The following is a 16968-nucleotide window of genomic DNA, read 5'->3' on the forward strand; positions in this document are numbered from 1 at the left end:
TCACCACGAAAGCGGCGCGGCAGCCGTGCTATGATCCTTGAGACTCCTCTTAGCACTGCGCGTTCCTCCCGTCAAAGCATCAAAGATGTGCTTTCCGAACTTGCTGAAAGCCGGTGCTACGCCTCCCAGGCTCGTCAGGCTCTTCTCCATTTGGCTCAGCTCAAACGGAAAGTCTTTATCCCCGACTTTGGCGACGTTGTTGGCCAAGTCAATCTCCATCTCTGCTCCATCCTGGGCAGCATCATAGAATGCTTCATCTGTAATCGTGATCCCCAACAGGCCGAGACTGGGCTGGTTCCGTGCATATATGAAAGCAAAGGATCTGGCAATGACACACTGAACGCCAACGCCGAGAAGCGCCTGTACAGCTTCCATCCTAGATGAGCCACAGCCAAATGCTTTGCCAGCTACGACAATTTTGGATCCCTCTTTGACCCTTTGACGAAAGTCCGGGTGAGTGTACTCGAGGCAGTGCGACCCAAACTCTTCGTCATCCTTGGCCGTCACGAGAAACTGCGCCGGAGCCAAAGCATCTGTGTCGATAAAGTCTCCAAGGCGGTACACTTTTGATTGAACGTTTTCCATCCTTGCCTCTTCGGTATCCGCGTCTGAAATATTCCTTGCAGGCTCTTTGCTGGTATCAGTGGACTCCTCCTTGCCTGCGTCTGCTTCCTTTGCAGCTTCCGGCGGCTCAACCCACTGTGGCCGGATACTTGGTACGGTGGAAGAAAGGGATCCCTTTCCCTTGACTCTCTCCCACTGTTCATCAGTGATCTTGGAGACGAGTTCGTTGGGTGAGGTTATCTTCATGTCAAAGGAGGAGGCCGCCACAGTGGCAGCTGAAGCAAGATTGCCGATCGAACCTCGCCCCATGCGATTCTTGAAGTTTCGATTCTGACTGCTAAGCCACATTTCGCCGTCCTGGGCAACGTCTGCGGCAATTCCTACGCAGTAACTGCACCCAGGAGCGCCAATTTCAAATCCAGCCCTCTCATAAACCTCGTAGAGGCCGGTTCTCTTGAGCATGTCGGTGATTGGGCGGCTTCCCGGAGTTACCCTTCGCTTGCCTTTGGCCACGGGCACTTTTCCAGCCTTGAGTCCTTCTTGTAGCACAAGAGCACCCATGATGATGTCCTCCTCGGCCGTCGTACAAGCGCCGATGAAACAGCCGTCTAAATCGGTGGTCTTCATCTCGCTGACGGGCACGACATCATCAGGATTTGGATACTTGGCTACAAAGGGTTCTGCCTTACTCAAGTCAATGATATGTGACTCGGCGTACTGGCATCCCTCATCGGCCTTGAAGTAGTGGCTGTCATCTTTATACCTTTTCAGCTTGCGCTGATTGATGAACTCGCCAGTGACGTGGTCGGGGACAAAGATGCCCGTGATGCCTCCAAACTCCTAATGATAAACATAGAATTAGCTCACGAACGTCGAATCTTCTAAAACTTATACTTTTTCTTGGAAGAAAAGAAAGCAAGTCATAACCGCCCAACATTATCTGGATGCAGAGACTTCAGCCGTTAAAGTGAAAGTGTACTCCAATTTTTGGGGCTCAGCGTACCAAACCTATTATACCAGGGCGCTTGCCAAATAAGAGGACAGCTTACAGTCGTCATGTTCGCAACAGCAAACCTCGCGTCCGGTCCAAGGTAGTCCAGTCCCGGGCCGGTATATTCAACTACACGCTCGGCAGCTACCGTGTTTCGCTTGAGCTGCTGCAGGACATATAGTATAACGTCCTTGCCACCGACTCCCCGCGGTGGTTTTCCCACGAAGCGGATCTCGACAACCTCGGGTATCTTGAACCACGTCTCGCCCGTGACGAGTGCCATGGTCACGTCGGCGGCTCCCATACCTATGGCAAGGCATCCGTTGGCGCCGCTGCTGCAGGTGTGGCTGTCGCTGCCTATAATCAGTTGTCCTGGCTGCGTTCGCTCCCGGAAGAACTCTGTGTGCATAATGGTGTAGTTATGACCCTGAAACTCGGTCATCTTGAAGGAGCGTCGTGCCTTGTCCGTCTGTGCAATGAGCTTTTTTGATAAATCCGTCTCGTAGTTGCGAGGGTCCACGACGTGGTCGCCCGCAATCCAGAACCGGTCGTTTCGGAATATTCCCGGGTCTCCGAGCCGGTTGTAGACTGATATCATGCCCTCAATACCAATGTCAGCATAATGGCAGTATGACGGATAATAGGGAGGGAACCTTACATGCCAACTGAGCTCACTGGCCATGATCCAGTCGACCGCGACTCTGATTACAGTTCCCGGTTCTACCCATCCCTTGCTGTCCACATCGTGCATGGCAAAGATCTTCTCAGTCACGTTCATTGGACGACGACCTGGCGGCCTGGTTGAGATGGGCGCTCGGATGCGCCTAGCTCGATCAGCAGAATTCAGCGCCTCTAGCCATGCCGAGCACAGAAAGATGAGCTCATTGCGGTCCTTTTCCGAGACCTCACTCCCTAGAGTGAGACCGAGACCCCCATAATCAGGCGAGTTCTGGGCTATGGCTAGAACAGCTTGCAAGGCTCCAGACTCGCGTGGATGGCCATCATTGATGCCATCCGAAACAAGTCGAATTGCCTCGAGAGGGTTCGTTTCATTGTCTATGATTCCGTCAGTAGTTTTCTGATATAGATAGCATGACAGACAATATGTGGCTTACTAGTAATCTCCCTCTTCACTCCACGCGTAGTCTTCAAGAGGTCGATCAACTGAGGAATCATGTCACTATTGGCAGTCATCTTGTATCGATGTCTCTTCCTGATATTTTGATGACGCTATGGGAACCACTGATCGAGGTGGAGAAACCGAGCAATATAAAGACATATTTTCCGTCGCCTGAGGTACCAGACTAGATTTCAACTCCATGGACTTTACCTGATTTGAATTCATATCTGCCCATTGGTCGGGTATAGCAACCCGTTACTCGGCAGGCATCCGAAGACAAATGCGGAGATAATCCCCCCTCTCCAAACAGACGAGTCCAAATTGACCAAACAGGGGATCCGTGGTACCCGCGCGTCGGAAGCGAGCCCGGCTACTTGGGTAACGATTCGGCAAAATACAGATGTACATCTATCTAGGTAGGTGTAAACTCTTCTTGCCACTAACGATGCCCGCATGAGAACCCAATCGGGGACGTAAAATTCATTAGGATTTGCTAGCCCATCTAAGCTTCATGTAGCTTTCAAAACTTCCCGCCGCTGCCATATTGCCGTAACCACCTCCGTGGGCGGAGCCGAAGTAAAGAAGATGCCCCGGTTATCAATCGTCGTGAGGATATCGAGCGCGCGCTGCCGGAGAACGGGCAAGACGGCTTCGCACGCGGCGATAAAGACGGACCAGGCCAGACTCGTGGCAAAGTCCTGATCCTCGATCCACCACTCCAGGGTCAGACACGGCTCCAGATAGTCGAGGGTCTGACGTACGCGGTCTTGTAGAAGCATGGCGTTCATATTGTAGACACGCCGGTAAAAGTAGATGAGCAGGGCTTGGTGAATGGCCAAGATCATGGACCGCGAGTGCTGGCTCTCAAGGTGCGCGTTATTGTCTTCGTCGTCTAGCCCAATTGATGCGCGGGACAGTGATCCAGCTTGTATCTCTGGCAACTCCCAGGACCAAATGACGCCCTCCAGTGTCTTGGCGTGATCTGTAAGCGATGCAGAGACGGCTGGGTTAGTGGCTGCAATGGTTTCCAGTCGAGCCTTTTCATTGGCAAAGGATATCGTCTGTGACAGCATAGTCATGAGTGACTCGGGGATATTGTAAATGGACGGATACATGGTCTTGCTCCATCGGCCCTGCACGTCCAAGTGGATATCATTGTAACCGTCATCGCCCGTCTTTACAAAAGCCGGGTCGAGGCCAATGTTGAGAGCATTCTCTGCCGTGCGAAATGCCCTGGCTTGAGAGACGGCGGTCTTGTTGCTGTCGTTATCATCATGGCCAAAGTCGATGGCAAATTCCGTGGAGAAGCTTTCTGTAATTATCCGCAAATGTGTATACATGTGGTGAAGCAACCGTATCGGCGTAGACTTTTGCTCTATCAATCCTCGAAGTCGAATCAGCTTTTCGGCGTCGAGGAGATACGAGCGGAACGTATGGGCTCCATTGAATAACTAGATTCCACAAGTCAGTATAAACACTCTGCGGTAAGATCGGGTGCACGGGCAACAGATACTAACTGAGATCATGGCGACGGCAAGAATCGCCATCAAAAGATCCTTGTACGCGACCTGGCTAGGGCCAGTTGTCTCTCGGAGCAAGGCATCACGCAGATGCCTACCCGCCTGCGCTTGATGTCTAACGGCGATATCACGCCATTTGGTTTGGCAAAGCGCGGCGCGATCTGCTTGAAACGCACTATTGGCAAGCACGGCATACAAAAGAGCCGAGCGGGCGCTCGAGGTGGTGTTCCATAATGACAATTCTGCAAATGTCTCGAGGGCGCAAGGCAGGAAAAGTAGTTCCCCTGGCGATCGACGCCTCGGTTTGAACGCTTTACCAGTATGATCTATGCATTGTTTATAATAGCATAGCAAAGGCTGAGCATGTTCTGGTATAGCAACGCCGTTGGCATTGCTGTATCCTGGACTTATAAACAACGATGGTGGAGGAGGTGACCCCAGCTGGGTCAGAGGCCGGGGACTGAATGTCAAGTCCATGGATTCCTGCGGTAGAATATCAGATTCGACCAATGCAGAGAGATGACCGTCTGGTAGCTTGACGGATGGAGATACGTCCAGCAGTGCCGGGTCGAGCAGATCAAAATTAAAGTTCCTGTCGGTAGAATTGAAGAGCATGTCATGATCAAACGGGTCGATCAGACCAATATCAACATCTCGGTGGATATTCTCAACTAAGGCGTCGTCTTCATCGAAATCAAAGACGGGGCCCGGAGCCTCCGATGGCTGGTCTGCGGGATGAGTTTGTGTAGCCGTGGACGGTGACGACGCCGGCTTTGACTCCACTGCCGGAAAGACGCCAAACGGGCCCTTGAAAAGGTTGACGCTGCATTTCCCATTATGAGAAACGGCTTTTTCACAAGCTTCGTCGAGATCTGCGAGGAGTTTGGTAGAATTTTGTTTGCCTACACTCTCTACGAGCTTGGCGGTCATGAGCCGTCGTTCTGATTCTAATGGGCCAAGTCAGGAAAACTTGTTGCACATGACAGCAAAATTGAACATGAGCCGGAAGCACGTACCGGAAGAGAGTGGGAACCTATACAGTGAGCCACGGTGGGCGGCCCGGTGCTCATCTTTGTTAACTGGATCATCATTCAACCAGCAAAGTTTCGGAACGTATCCCTCGCACTCGAGGCCAAGTCGCTGGCAGTTACCACACTTTGGTTGACCCTCATCACACTTTGCGTGTCTGTTGCGGCACGTCCGACATCCGGTGAAGCTCCGAGTACGTTCGGCGGCACTGGTTTGAGATGATGCCATTGTACCAGACCCAGAGCAACTCAATTGCACACAGGTCCATGTTCGATACTGGGCTGGCTTTCTGGCTGAAGTGCGTTGACTTTCCCTGTTTAGCAGCACAATAGAAGGTTTGTATACTTGCACGGCCCCGACTGCGGCCGGGGTCAAGATTGATGGAGAAACGGTGTGAGTGGAGTCCAACCTAGCCCAGAATTTCGACTCGAGGCAGGTTTCCGCGGTCATTGCCAAGGCCAGCCTGTCGATCACTGGTTCGATAAGCCAATTATGCTTGCCATATTTGAAGGAATAATAGATGCATGCAATTGTAGTGTTTGTCAAAAGCAATGTCAATTCATGACTCTTGGATCAAGACCATTGCCACGACCGTCTATTGCTTTCCTGAAGCTTGGCGGCTGATGCCATCAAATTCGATGTATATACCTCTTGTAAGCTACTAAAAGGGCCATGAACTAACTACCCGAGTGCTTCATTGACACCATTTTCGATACTACCTGCGCCTATCTGAAATAGATTCTCAAATAACAGCAGTAAATATACTTGCTTGCAGAATAGAAACATTGTGACCAGTCCAGCCGATAGCTTTGCACCATAAAGCTGCGAGCCACAAAGGACTTGCACGATTTAAATCAATGTTCATATCAACCAGAGCAGTAACCTGATTGAGTTGGCTCGTCTCCATCATCGTTGCCGATATACATGACGCAAGGGTGCGCATAATCAGTACAGACGTTGACCAAGGTTGCCGTGTCGCCATAGTTGGAATTGATACCGACGACGGCTCCCCCGTTATAGGCAGTTGTTCCCTCGACGTAGACGTTGCGCTGGCACTGACTGTCGCACTATAGCGGATCCGCAAGTTAGGCAAAAGGATTCAAATGATTATGGGAATGAAGACTTACGTTTCCACACGAACGATACACCTTTCCATAGTCATAGGCGTAGAAATTGATGATCTGAAATCTTTTGTCAGCTACCATGAACATATTTGTGGACGACGAGTAGCTTCTCCTTACGTTGACTGTTCCACAACCATTGTGTTGCACGATCTTATCAGATGCGTAGTATGCACCGCCGCCAATGATCCAGGTCTCTTCGCCGGCCTCGTCATTTTTCTATTGGTCGTTAGCCTTGAGCTCTTGTCCAAAAATGGATCTTGCCTACTTACAATAGTTATGGCATCCTCGCAAACATCCTCAAACCAGACAAACTCGAGCGTGCATGGACCGTCGCAGTGAACGCCTTCGGCCTGGTTCGCCCCAATGATGACATTCTTGAGCGTGGCACCGGATCTCAAAAGGAATACAGCATCGGAATCACCTTGAAGACAAGTTAGTCCATACACATGCCCCCTCTATGTGACTTGGCTCGACTTGATCAAGAAGAACTTACCGCCCTCAGCTTGCTCAGTGCACGCGCCCGAGCCTCTGTCGTATTTAGCCCAACCAGCATCAAAGGTTTCACCTGCCCCGATCTCAATGACTGCTGAGTTGCTGTATGTGGCCGTGGGAGTCGGAACTCCGCCTTCATACCCCAAGCATGCAAATGCTGGGGATAGAATGGCAGCGAGCACCGATAGTTTTGAAGTTAACATCAACATTTTCGAAGCTGCTTGTCCTGCTTGTCAATGAAAAGGACTTTGCATTTGCTTGTTTCCTTTCGTGCACCCAACAGCGGCACTTATAGATGTTGTCATTTCTGACTACAACCATAACAACAACCGCATGGTCATGTTTACTTCGGTCGTAACAGTTTCACATGATTCGTGGGTTTGGACAATGTCGCCAGTTCCAGGAACCATCTTTTCATCCGTGCAAGGTTGTGGTTGCCAAGAAGTATGGCATTGTGCTTGTTGCCTTCATACTGGGATATGTAATCGCGATCAATGTGATAGTTGTCTTTGAACATCATTAGTCCCATAGCTGTACTGTGGTCTCTTATCGTAGCTGGTATACAGCAAATAGGGGTCGTTCAGATGGGGGTATGTTTTTTGATCACTGGCGCGCTTAAGTCCTTCATTACCACGCAGCAGGGGCCGTTATCTCCGGCGAGCCTCATGACAATATCTGTAGGGCCTTGGCGGTATTGAAGAACAAGGTAAGGACCCAAATGCTGATTTTCCACCTGTAAGTGGCGTTCAGCAAATGCTACATAATCATGCCGGAGAATAGAAAATCTACCGTGAGTGGTCGGGGATTTCTCCGCAAAAATCTCCTGCCATGTTGAGTTGCGATAGGAAAATGCGCTTGTGCACATTTTCGTTACGGACCGTGAAAGCTCCCTGTCCCACAATAGTATAAGACGCCCAGACGCCGAGCCGCCAAGCTGCAAGGGACTACGTCTTCACTGCAAGCTTGATTATTCCCGACAGGTTTTGGGGGAGCATGATTTATGATGCATGGGACGGGATTAATTTAATTCAAACTGGACTATAAACGAGCCTTGTAATTTAGTACGAGAACGATGTCGCTGATTGTATACCAAGAGTTCCAGTCATCCAACATGCAGTTGTTATCTATTGGGATGTGTGATTTGCACGTTTATGCTGGAAAACAAAACTTTGTGATGAGATTGAAACTATGATCGCTATCAGATTTTAGGACCCAAAGACTAGCTATTGTGTGAAAGTCATGCCTAGAGCTTCGCCAGGAATCCATTCGAATCAAGGTAGGCAAGATGGCTATATGTAATGTCCTTTGTAGTTCGACAGCTGTGGTAATTAGCATTAAAACATCTGCGAGAAGTAACATTACAACTTACCCAGCCAATGCCATGGCAATCTTGAACTCATACATGAGTATCTTGAGCGCCAGCTCAACTCCCTCTTGTCCGTTGTACTAGTCTGTAATCAGAGATTGTGATGGTCACGGATTGTAGACAAAAGCAACTTACAGCCAATCCCCAGATTGGTATCCGCCCAACAAAGCAATGTGAAGCTCCCATGGCAAGAGCCTTGAAGATGTCGGTTCCGCGTCGGATACCACCGTCTACAGCGACAGGAATCCTGCCTTTCGCAGCAATGGCACACTCTCGCAAAGCGTCCAATGTGGCCGGGACTCCATCAAGCTGGCGGCCTCCATGGTTGGATACGATCACCCCATCGAGACCGTACTTTACGGCAAGGTTGACGTCCTCGGATGTATATACTCCCTTGAGCCAGAGCTGCAGCTTTGTGTGCTGACGTAGCCAGGGTATAGCAGTGTTCCAGTCAAGTGACGGGTCAAAATCGTGCTTGCTCGCGGCGTCTGTGTTTTCTCTCCCTGAAAGCTCATCCCTGCCACTAGATTGCAGGTTTGGCCATTCCATATCTTCTGGAAGGGAAAAATTGTTGCGATACTCATTTAAGCGTCTGCCTAGCAGTGGTGTGTCGACAGACAAGAATATGGCTTTGCATCCAGCACCTATTGTCGGCATGTCAGCAGGCCTCGTCTGCCAAGTGATACCTGGGTCTACAATTACTCACGCTCTGCACTCTTCAAGATGTGAAGAGTACTTGCACGGTCCCTCAAAACGCAAAGCTGCATAACATATGGGTTACCTTTGCCCTGTGCAGCAACGTTTTCGATAGATTCCGTGGCGTAAGATGACAAGGCCATGCAAATGCCGGTGCTGGCGGCTGCGCGGGATGTTGCTAGCTCTCCTTCTGGGTGCGCCAACTTGTGCATGGCAGCGGGACTGAATCCAAGCGGTAGAGCTGTTTTGATGCCGAAAATCTCGCCAGACAAGTCAATGTTGTCAACGTTTACTAGAATGCGCGGCCTAATCTTGTAACGATTGTACGCGGCTTCGTTATCTCGAAGTCTATGTGTCACTTCTGATCAGCCAAGGGCATGCACACAGGAATAAAGATCAGGGACATACGTGACCAAATCCATAGCGCCCTCATTAAAGTAGTCTATGTTGCCAAATTAGTTGCATCTTGCGTATTGAGAATTAATTACCAACCTCTGTACATCTTGGGCATTTTCTTGCTCCCTTGCTCCTGAAGGTCTGCGATCGTGTGAACCAAAGGGTCCCAGGTGACGCCGCGGTTGGCCATGGTTATTTTGTGTAAGAATAGTGACAGCAAGTCAACAAAATGGACATTCAGCAATAATGGGTTTCAGAAGCTAATTAGATCAACAGGATAGTGTTGTTTTGCAAGATTGTGTCGCGACACGAGACAACTTCTAGTAATATTTGTAGAGGCTTTCATTCTTGTTCCATAAACTTCATGATAGTATCGCCAGATATCTGTGTGCTTGGGGCAGTTGCATAACCAACCAAGTGATCGACCCATACACCGCGGTAGCTTGCCATTCTTTACAATCGCCCACTTGCAACCCAGATTAGAAGCTCTGGCAGCGCTGGATCGGCCTGCCGCTAGACGCGGGGATTTTAGCACTCCACAAAACATGCTCACCATGAATTGCCATGAGCTGGCTATACTTTACGTCTGTGATCTATCTTTGGAATAGTATCCAAATGCACAGGATTGAAAACCCAGTTCAAATGCTCTTGTTTTCTTGCTCTGAAATGTATGTACGGAGCTGGACGGAGGCGTCTTGCTTGGAACGACCCAACCGGTAAGTGGAGATGGCTTACACGCAAGCTCGCACTACTAATCAAGCTCAAGCATGAGCACAACCGTCCAGTGTCCATTACTTGCCAAAGACTCGTTGAAATCGATTATACCTCGGGATTCCGGGATATCTTTTGGTCATGACAGCTGAGAGTCAGTCATGGGACCTTGGATCATGTAGCAAGAGGAGAACCCCGGTTTTCGGGAGGGCTATAGAAGGTGGAGAGCTAGTCGCTAAGAATAACGGATACCTAATAGACTCTCGTCAAGCTCAACGCTACCGAGCAGATAGCGGTTCACCCCGGTGACTACACCTCCTCAAGGATTATAAACGTTAGATCGTTACTTGCCCCACGCAATGGCCCAGCACCTCCCATCGGAATTTTACCACGAAAACGAAGCCAGTTTTCTGGTTACTTCTATGACCAGTGCTGGAAGCTTCCACAACCCGTACACAAACAGCATCCATAGTAGGGATAGATACCTAACAGATCAGAGGGTTTGTAGGTGGAGCTTTGTACCAATCTAACGTTTATAATCCTTGAGGAGGTGTATAATGGGCTATGGAGCCGACTTATCGGGGCAGGCTAGGTACGATTCAAGCAATCATAGCCGACCCTGGATGGAGAAGGTTTCCGCTCGCCAGTCAAAGCGACCAACGAGGATGAGCAAGTAGTGAACGAAATGACCTATATCGGGAGCAAGACAAGACATCCACTCGATGGACAGTGTACCGTGTACAGAATAGCAGTACAATCTCGTCATTGCCTCCCTCACACTAGCTAGGGAGATACGGATCGTGGATGTTCTTATCTTATCACAATTGACCCCTCCTCCTGTCCATCTACTTGGTATACTCGGGATCTTGAAATGCATGTTGTAGATGCCAAGGTTGCGCTCTTTCTATTTCACTAAACATCACACTTCCTGTAAAACTCCTCACGATGTCGAACCTGTCAGTAGAGCTCAAAGCCCCCAACGGTGTTGCCTGGACGCAACCTACGGGTCTGTTCATTGGCAATGAGTTTGTCGCATCCTCAAGCGGCAAGACGATTGAATCAATCGACCCAGCGTAAGCATCTGTAGTCTTGGGATTTCGTGGCATCAAGGAGCCTGATTGCTGATTGTCGCAATATAGCACCGAGGCAGTCATCGCTTCAGTCCATGCAGCTGACTCTGATGATGTTGATAAGGCCGTCAAGACCGCACACGCAGCATTGAGACATCCGTCATGGAAGGATCTGCCTGCATCGGACAGAGGCAGCCTGTTGGCAAAATTAGCAGATCTCTTGGAAGAAAAGAAGGAGCTCCTCGCAACGATAGATGCTTGGGACAATGGTGGGTCACTTGATGGTCATTCCAGAGCGAGATCATGAACGCTAAAATGAGGTCAAGGCAAATCGTACACCGAGGCTCTCGAGACTGATCTCACAGAAGCTGTGGGCGTATTTCGATACTACTCGGGCTGGGCTGACAAGGTATTTGGACAAACCATTAGCACGACCAAGCAAAAGTTTGCCTATACCCTCCGTCAGCCCATTGGTGTCGTGGCACAGATCATTCCCTGGAACTACCCTCTCTCCATGGCTACATGGAAACTTGGACCTGCTCTGGCCTGTGGAAACACGGTCGTTATCAAGGCTGCAGAGCAGACTCCTTTGAGTATTCTGGTGCTCGGCCAACTCATCAAGGAGGCAGGTTTCCCGCCTGGAGTTGTCAATATTGTCAACGGACTTGGCAAGGAGACGGGTGCTGCCATGGTGCAACACCCTCTGGTTGACAAGGTCGCCTTTACTGGTTCAACTGCAACGGCTACCCAGATTATGGGCCTGGCTGCCAAGACTCTCAAAAACATTACCCTAGAGACTGGTGGAAAGTCTCCCCTGCTCGTGTTCGGTGATGCCGATTTGGAGCAAGCAGTGAAGTGGTCTCACCTGGGCATCATGTCGAACCAAGGCCAGATCTGTACAGCTACATCGCGCATCCTGGTTGAGGACAGTGTTTACGATGAGTTTCTCAAGAGATTTGTAGACACGGTCAAGACGGTTAGCAAAGTTGGAGACCAATGGGCCAAGGACACCTACCAAGGTCCTCAAGTATCCAAGGTCCAGTATGAGAGAATTCTCGACTATATCAACATTGGCAAGTCCGAAGGAGCGATCATTGCCACTGGAGGTGAGCCGGCAAAGGTGGGCGAGTCGGGCAAGGGTTTCTACATTTCTCCGACCGTCTTCACCGAAGTGAAACCATCCATGCGCGTCTTCCAGGAGGAAATCTTTGGTCCCGTTGTCGTGATTGGCCGCTTCAAGTCAGAGGACGAGGCCATTACGCTCGCCAACGACACGACATATGGTCTGGGTGCTGCAGTGTTCACGACTGACTTGGAGCGTGCGCACCGTGTGGCTGCCGAGATCGAATCTGGAATGGTCTGGGTCAACAGCAGTCAGGACTGTGATCCTCGAATTCCCTTTGGAGGCGTAAAGCAAAGCGGTATTGGCCGCGAGCTTGGTGAGGCAGGACTTGAGGCATACACGCAGGTCAAGGCCATTCACATCAACATGGGAAACAAGCTGTAGATCAAGATAGCATAATGCTCCAATAAATTAATTACAGACAACTGTGCATTTCTTTGACTAGATGTTTTCCGTGGCAATGAGAGCATGTCTCATTCAGTCGCTAGTAAAGCTGCCTACCTATCATTCCGACTGGTGCTAGAAGCGTGGATTTCAAGTTACGTGATGAAATCAGAGTTGATCACTGTAGCACTGATGCTAGACATGAATGACCACTGGGAGGGGGCATCGCCACATGACCAATGTGTAGATCACTAGATATGATCAGCTGTAACTCCATCTCGCTATTTTATGACAGACCTCGATGCAGCTGTCTTCCATAACGGTTGCGATTCATACATGCGCGCAAGCCTGCCTTCTTCGGAAAAGGCAAGCAGCCCCACCGATAGGCGCCGATCCCGCGAAGCTCCGGTTAGTATAGGCCAGCACTCCGGGGATGGTGCCGGAGGGGCCAAATACGATGGATGCAGTATGTATAGATTCAAAGGTATATAGACAAAGCGTTGATAGAATTCCAGATCATGATCATCCATCATTTCTTCTTCTTCTATATTTGTTCGTTTCTCGAAATCACCAAGCAACTCACATAATAATTGCATCTCCAGAACAGAATTAAAAATGGCGTCGCAAGAACTCAAGGGCATCATGGTGGCCCTGATCACCCCATACGCCGCCGATGGCAGCGTAGACTACGCAGCCATTGATGCACACGTCAACCGAATGATTGACGCGGGTGTGCACGGTTTGGTTCCTGGAGGCAGCACTGGCGAGTTCCCGGCACTTACGACAGAAGAACGCAAAAAGACATTGGAGCAGGTGATCAAGTCTGCCGCGGGCCGGGTTCCAGTAATTGCTGGCATCGGCGACTTGTCGACTACCAAGACCATTGACCTCGCCAAGCATGCTTCTCAAGCCGGAGCTGCTGCTCTCATGGTTGTTCCCCCTTTCTATGACGCTCCCAACTTGGATCAGCTGCGAGAGTTCATGAAGGAGATTCACGACGCCAGTGGTATCGATATCATGTATTACAATATCCCCTCGGCCAGCGGCGTTACGCTCAAGCCGGAGGAGATTGCGTCGTTGGCCGACGTTGGCGTCAAGTACCTCAAGGACACATCAGGCAACGGCCCTGCCTTTACAGAACTATTATTCGGCCACGAGCACAAGATTACAGCCTTCAACGGTTGGGACACCCTGACATTTTACGGACTGGCGGCAGGCGCCAAGGGCGGTGTCTGGGGAGCCACAAACATCATCCCAGAGCTGTCGATTCAGCTGTGGGACGCCGTGGCCGTCAATGGTGATTTGAAACGGGGCCGCGAACTGTGGAAGAAGATTTGGCCCATTTGCAACTTTCTCGAGTCTCACAACTACGCGTCGGCGGTCAAGACGGGCATGGAACTGCGCGGATGGAAGACGGGTGGGCCGAGGAAGCCCTTTGCATTGCTGGGAGATGCGCCAAAGAACGAAATCGCCTCACTACTCAAGGCTGCTGGCGTTGAGCTGGCTTAGTTTTAATGGAATATAATCAATACAAATTCTTTATGCAAAACAATTGTAGTCTGTAAAATGACAGATATTCATAGATGCATTTTCGCTATGGACTGCGATCCCGTCGGGTGTATTACGTCCCAACAGATGCCCTGTATTGCGACTACACTGTACTTTGATGACCTTAGCTCTCATTAGGGTAGCAGGGTTCAGCTGCTCTATATGGATACCGTATATGTACTGCCATAAGAATTTGCTGCTTGTACTTTATGATGCGAGCTCCGGAGACCGAATGCAAGATACATATGTATGATGCATGCATACAGACTGCAATTGTTACTTGGGAATGAGATGCACATTTCTCACAATTAGTAATACCATTCTATTGTAACATCATTCTATTCGTAAATCAAGTCTTCTCACCAATAAACATGAGCAGTGCTGCATATCATATCATACGAGCACGCAAAAGCAGGAAGGTTTCCGCGAGCCGGGTTTAGTGATTAGTGGTTACCTGCCCCTCCAAAGCCCACCTGCCATCATTTACTTGCGTCTTTTAGTGGGGTAATCGCAGAAGACGAGAGAGATTCCGTCATTGTTCTTCGTCTCTCGAACTGAACCTCTTCGTCATACGTTGTGATTAATAATGTTTTGGAAATATATTCTTTGGCTGGCTTTCTGCATTTCAACCTTCAAGCTTTCAGATTTGTTATTCGGCCATCAACCACAGAAAATGGGTTCAATATTCCTGTAGGTCTGGGGTAGGGCACCACGATGCGCTACACGGTCGCTAACTATTTGCTTTAGAACAGGTGCATCAGGCTATATCGGTGGCCAGGTTTTGAACGAAATTATTCAAAACTCGCCTGACCAACCCATCACTTTGCTTCTTCGAGATGAGCACAAGGCCAAACTCATTAGGGACAAGTTCAAGAAGGTGAATGTTGTCATTGGTGACCTTGACGATGACGACCTGCTGGAGCGAGAGGCTTCCAAGGCATCAATAGTACTGCGTATAGTCACCTTATTTTCACCTCTTCGTAGTACACGATGAATTGCTACTAACTTTGCACAATAGATCTCGCTTCTGCAGGCCACTTGAAGAGCGTCCAATCAATTCACCGCGGACTGAAAAAGAGACAAGCATCAGAACCTGGTAATGGGAATGCACACTTTTCAATTCAAGACGGGTACTGACGAACGACAGCATACTGGATCCAGGTCTCTGGAGCCAGTGCCCTGGCCGCTGCAGAATTGGCCTCTCCTTCCTTTAGTCCTGGATCTGGCTCTTCAGATGTTTTTGACGATATTGAAGATGCTTCCAAGTTTATCAAATTGCTTCGTGACCACAAGACGCGTGCAGTCGACAACTACATTCTATATGTTGGCTCACAGGAACCATCAATTGAGACGGCCCTCGTCTTTCCACCCATCATCTATGGCGTTGGAGAGGGTGTTACCAACCAGCGCAGCATCCAGATTCCAGAACTCGCACGAGTGACTCTGGAAAGAGGACACGGCGTACGAGTTGGCCCAGGTCTGAACAAATGGGGCAATGTCCACATCCGAGACTTGGGAAGGCTCTTTGGCGCCTTGGTTGATGCAACTTCAAAGCCCAAAAGCGACTTCAAGCTATGGAACAAAGATGGACTGTACTTGACAGGCGTGGGTGAAATTGTGAGTCTCTGGTCAATAATTCCTTTGCACTGTAAGCTGATTCTTTTAGTCATTTGGAGAAATATCAGAAAAGGTTGCGCGTACTGCCGTTGAACAGGGTTTCAACACCAAAGACACAGTCGAAGAGCTACACAAGCCGGACATTGATACTGTGCTGCCACATGGATCCGTCATCTATGGTACCAATGCCAGATCCAAGGCTCGCCGGGCCAGAGAGCACCTTGGATGGACTCCCCGCGAGGAATCGTTGGAGGCGGACATTCCAAACACAGTTGCCATTGAAGCGAAGAGACGACAAAATTAGGTCTTTATCTGTATCTAACTAAGGATAATACCGAATATCAATGAACATTGTGGATCTCCAGTACTCCTACGATAGTTTCTGACCGCGGTCGTCTTGTCTCGACCACTATTTCCGGGTTCTTTCTGCAACACAGCTGATAAACCAGATTATCTTCACTATTCCCGTCTCAGCTCAGACCGAGAAATGGGTCTTCATTTGCTGCTGAAATCTGGCAGGTACCGGGTCGTCTTGATTAAGCCACCTTCGAATATCTCGAATCGTCACATTTTCTCTTTCCCATTTGGCATACTCCTTGATCTCCCACATGATGAGGAATTTTATCCCCAAGTATACCAATAGGATGAAAATAAGGATACAGCCAATGACTATCCCGGCGATCTCGCAGTTATTCAATCCGCTTTTGGGGTCGACGCGTCCATGGTCGTCTGGATCTTGTTGTTCTTTTATCGCACCATGTGCTGCCTCTTGGAGTATGTCAGGTACGGAAGTGTCGTCATTGGCCTGAAATGGTGCAATAGCTAGATCAACTCGTACATTCGTGGCAGTCGTTGACGTCGAAGCGGAAGTGGCTGGTGTCAGACTACTGTGGAAATGCAACCCAGGTAGTGTGACTGACGGTCGCGAGAGATTGAAGATATGCGTAGAAGTACTTGTTGACCCTAGCTTGAGGGCAGAGGCGTTGAAGGTGGGAGGTGAGAGAGCGGATGAAGCTTGAGTGGCCATGGCACTGGGGTCAAAAGACGATGTATTACTGGGATGGGATCTTGGGGCACAACAACGTACACCGCTTTTCTGGCCTGAAGATGTGTTATTACTGGCAGTGAAACCTGATCATCGGATGAGTCACAACGCAACGTTGGCGAGTTGATTGTTGCTTGCGTGAGTTTTACAGCTCGAGTAAATGGATACTCCG

At 49.6% G+C, this 16968-nt stretch overlaps 8 protein-coding genes across 8 annotated transcripts; 3 read left to right on the forward strand and 5 right to left on the reverse strand.

Annotated features, from left to right (window-relative positions):
- On the reverse strand, window positions 1-2749 carry PFICI_02196 (uncharacterized protein; the record flags this gene model as incomplete). Its single annotated transcript, XM_007830777.1, has 4 exons — window positions 1-1404; window positions 1614-2156; window positions 2214-2611; window positions 2671-2749. 4 exons carry the CDS (start codon window positions 2747-2749, stop codon window positions 1-3), a joined length of 2424 nt encoding a protein of 807 aa, XP_007828968.1.
- A 435-nt stretch (window positions 2750-3184) lies between these two features.
- Window positions 3185-5452, reverse strand: PFICI_02197 (uncharacterized protein; the record flags this gene model as incomplete). The annotated part of the gene is made up of 3 exons (XM_007830778.1): window positions 3185-4126; window positions 4193-5142; window positions 5212-5452. 3 exons carry the CDS (start codon window positions 5450-5452, stop codon window positions 3185-3187), a joined length of 2133 nt encoding a protein of 710 aa, XP_007828969.1.
- Window positions 5453-6090: 638 nt separating this feature from the next.
- Window positions 6091-7049, reverse strand: PFICI_02198 (pectate lyase F; the record flags this gene model as incomplete). The annotated part of the gene is made up of 5 exons (XM_007830779.1): window positions 6091-6291; window positions 6352-6405; window positions 6466-6564; window positions 6618-6769; window positions 6842-7049. 5 exons carry the CDS (start codon window positions 7047-7049, stop codon window positions 6091-6093), a joined length of 714 nt encoding a protein of 237 aa, XP_007828970.1.
- Window positions 7050-8083: 1034 nt separating this feature from the next.
- On the reverse strand, window positions 8084-9488 carry PFICI_02199 (uncharacterized protein; the record flags this gene model as incomplete). The annotated part of the gene is made up of 6 exons (XM_007830780.1): window positions 8084-8159; window positions 8210-8286; window positions 8342-8850; window positions 8913-9250; window positions 9311-9344; window positions 9395-9488. The coding sequence occupies 6 exons, from the start codon at window positions 9486-9488 to the stop codon at window positions 8084-8086; spliced, it is 1128 nt and encodes a 375-aa protein (XP_007828971.1).
- A 1466-nt stretch (window positions 9489-10954) lies between these two features.
- PFICI_02200 (uncharacterized protein) lies at window positions 10955-12586 on the forward strand (the record flags this gene model as incomplete). Its single annotated transcript, XM_007830781.1, has 3 exons — window positions 10955-11082; window positions 11149-11348; window positions 11406-12586. 3 exons carry the CDS (start codon window positions 10955-10957, stop codon window positions 12584-12586), a joined length of 1509 nt encoding a protein of 502 aa, XP_007828972.1.
- Window positions 12587-13201: 615 nt separating this feature from the next.
- On the forward strand, window positions 13202-14095 carry PFICI_02201 (uncharacterized protein; the record flags this gene model as incomplete). Its single annotated transcript, XM_007830782.1, has 1 exon — window positions 13202-14095. One exon carries the CDS (start codon window positions 13202-13204, stop codon window positions 14093-14095), a length of 894 nt encoding a protein of 297 aa, XP_007828973.1.
- A 712-nt stretch (window positions 14096-14807) lies between these two features.
- PFICI_02202 (uncharacterized protein) lies at window positions 14808-16055 on the forward strand (the record flags this gene model as incomplete). The annotated part of the gene is made up of 5 exons (XM_007830783.1): window positions 14808-14824; window positions 14882-15087; window positions 15153-15230; window positions 15282-15751; window positions 15801-16055. 5 exons carry the CDS (start codon window positions 14808-14810, stop codon window positions 16053-16055), a joined length of 1026 nt encoding a protein of 341 aa, XP_007828974.1.
- Window positions 16056-16226: 171 nt separating this feature from the next.
- On the reverse strand, window positions 16227-16778 carry PFICI_02203 (uncharacterized protein; the record flags this gene model as incomplete). Its single annotated transcript, XM_007830784.1, has 1 exon — window positions 16227-16778. The coding sequence occupies one exon, from the start codon at window positions 16776-16778 to the stop codon at window positions 16227-16229; it is 552 nt and encodes a 183-aa protein (XP_007828975.1).
- Between the last annotated feature and the right edge of the window lie 190 nt (window positions 16779-16968).

Source organism: Pestalotiopsis fici (assembly GCF_000516985.1).
Source record: "Pestalotiopsis fici W106-1 unplaced genomic scaffold PFICI_Scf_2, whole genome shotgun sequence".
Taxonomy (NCBI): Eukaryota; Fungi; Ascomycota; class Sordariomycetes; order Amphisphaeriales; family Sporocadaceae; genus Pestalotiopsis; species Pestalotiopsis fici.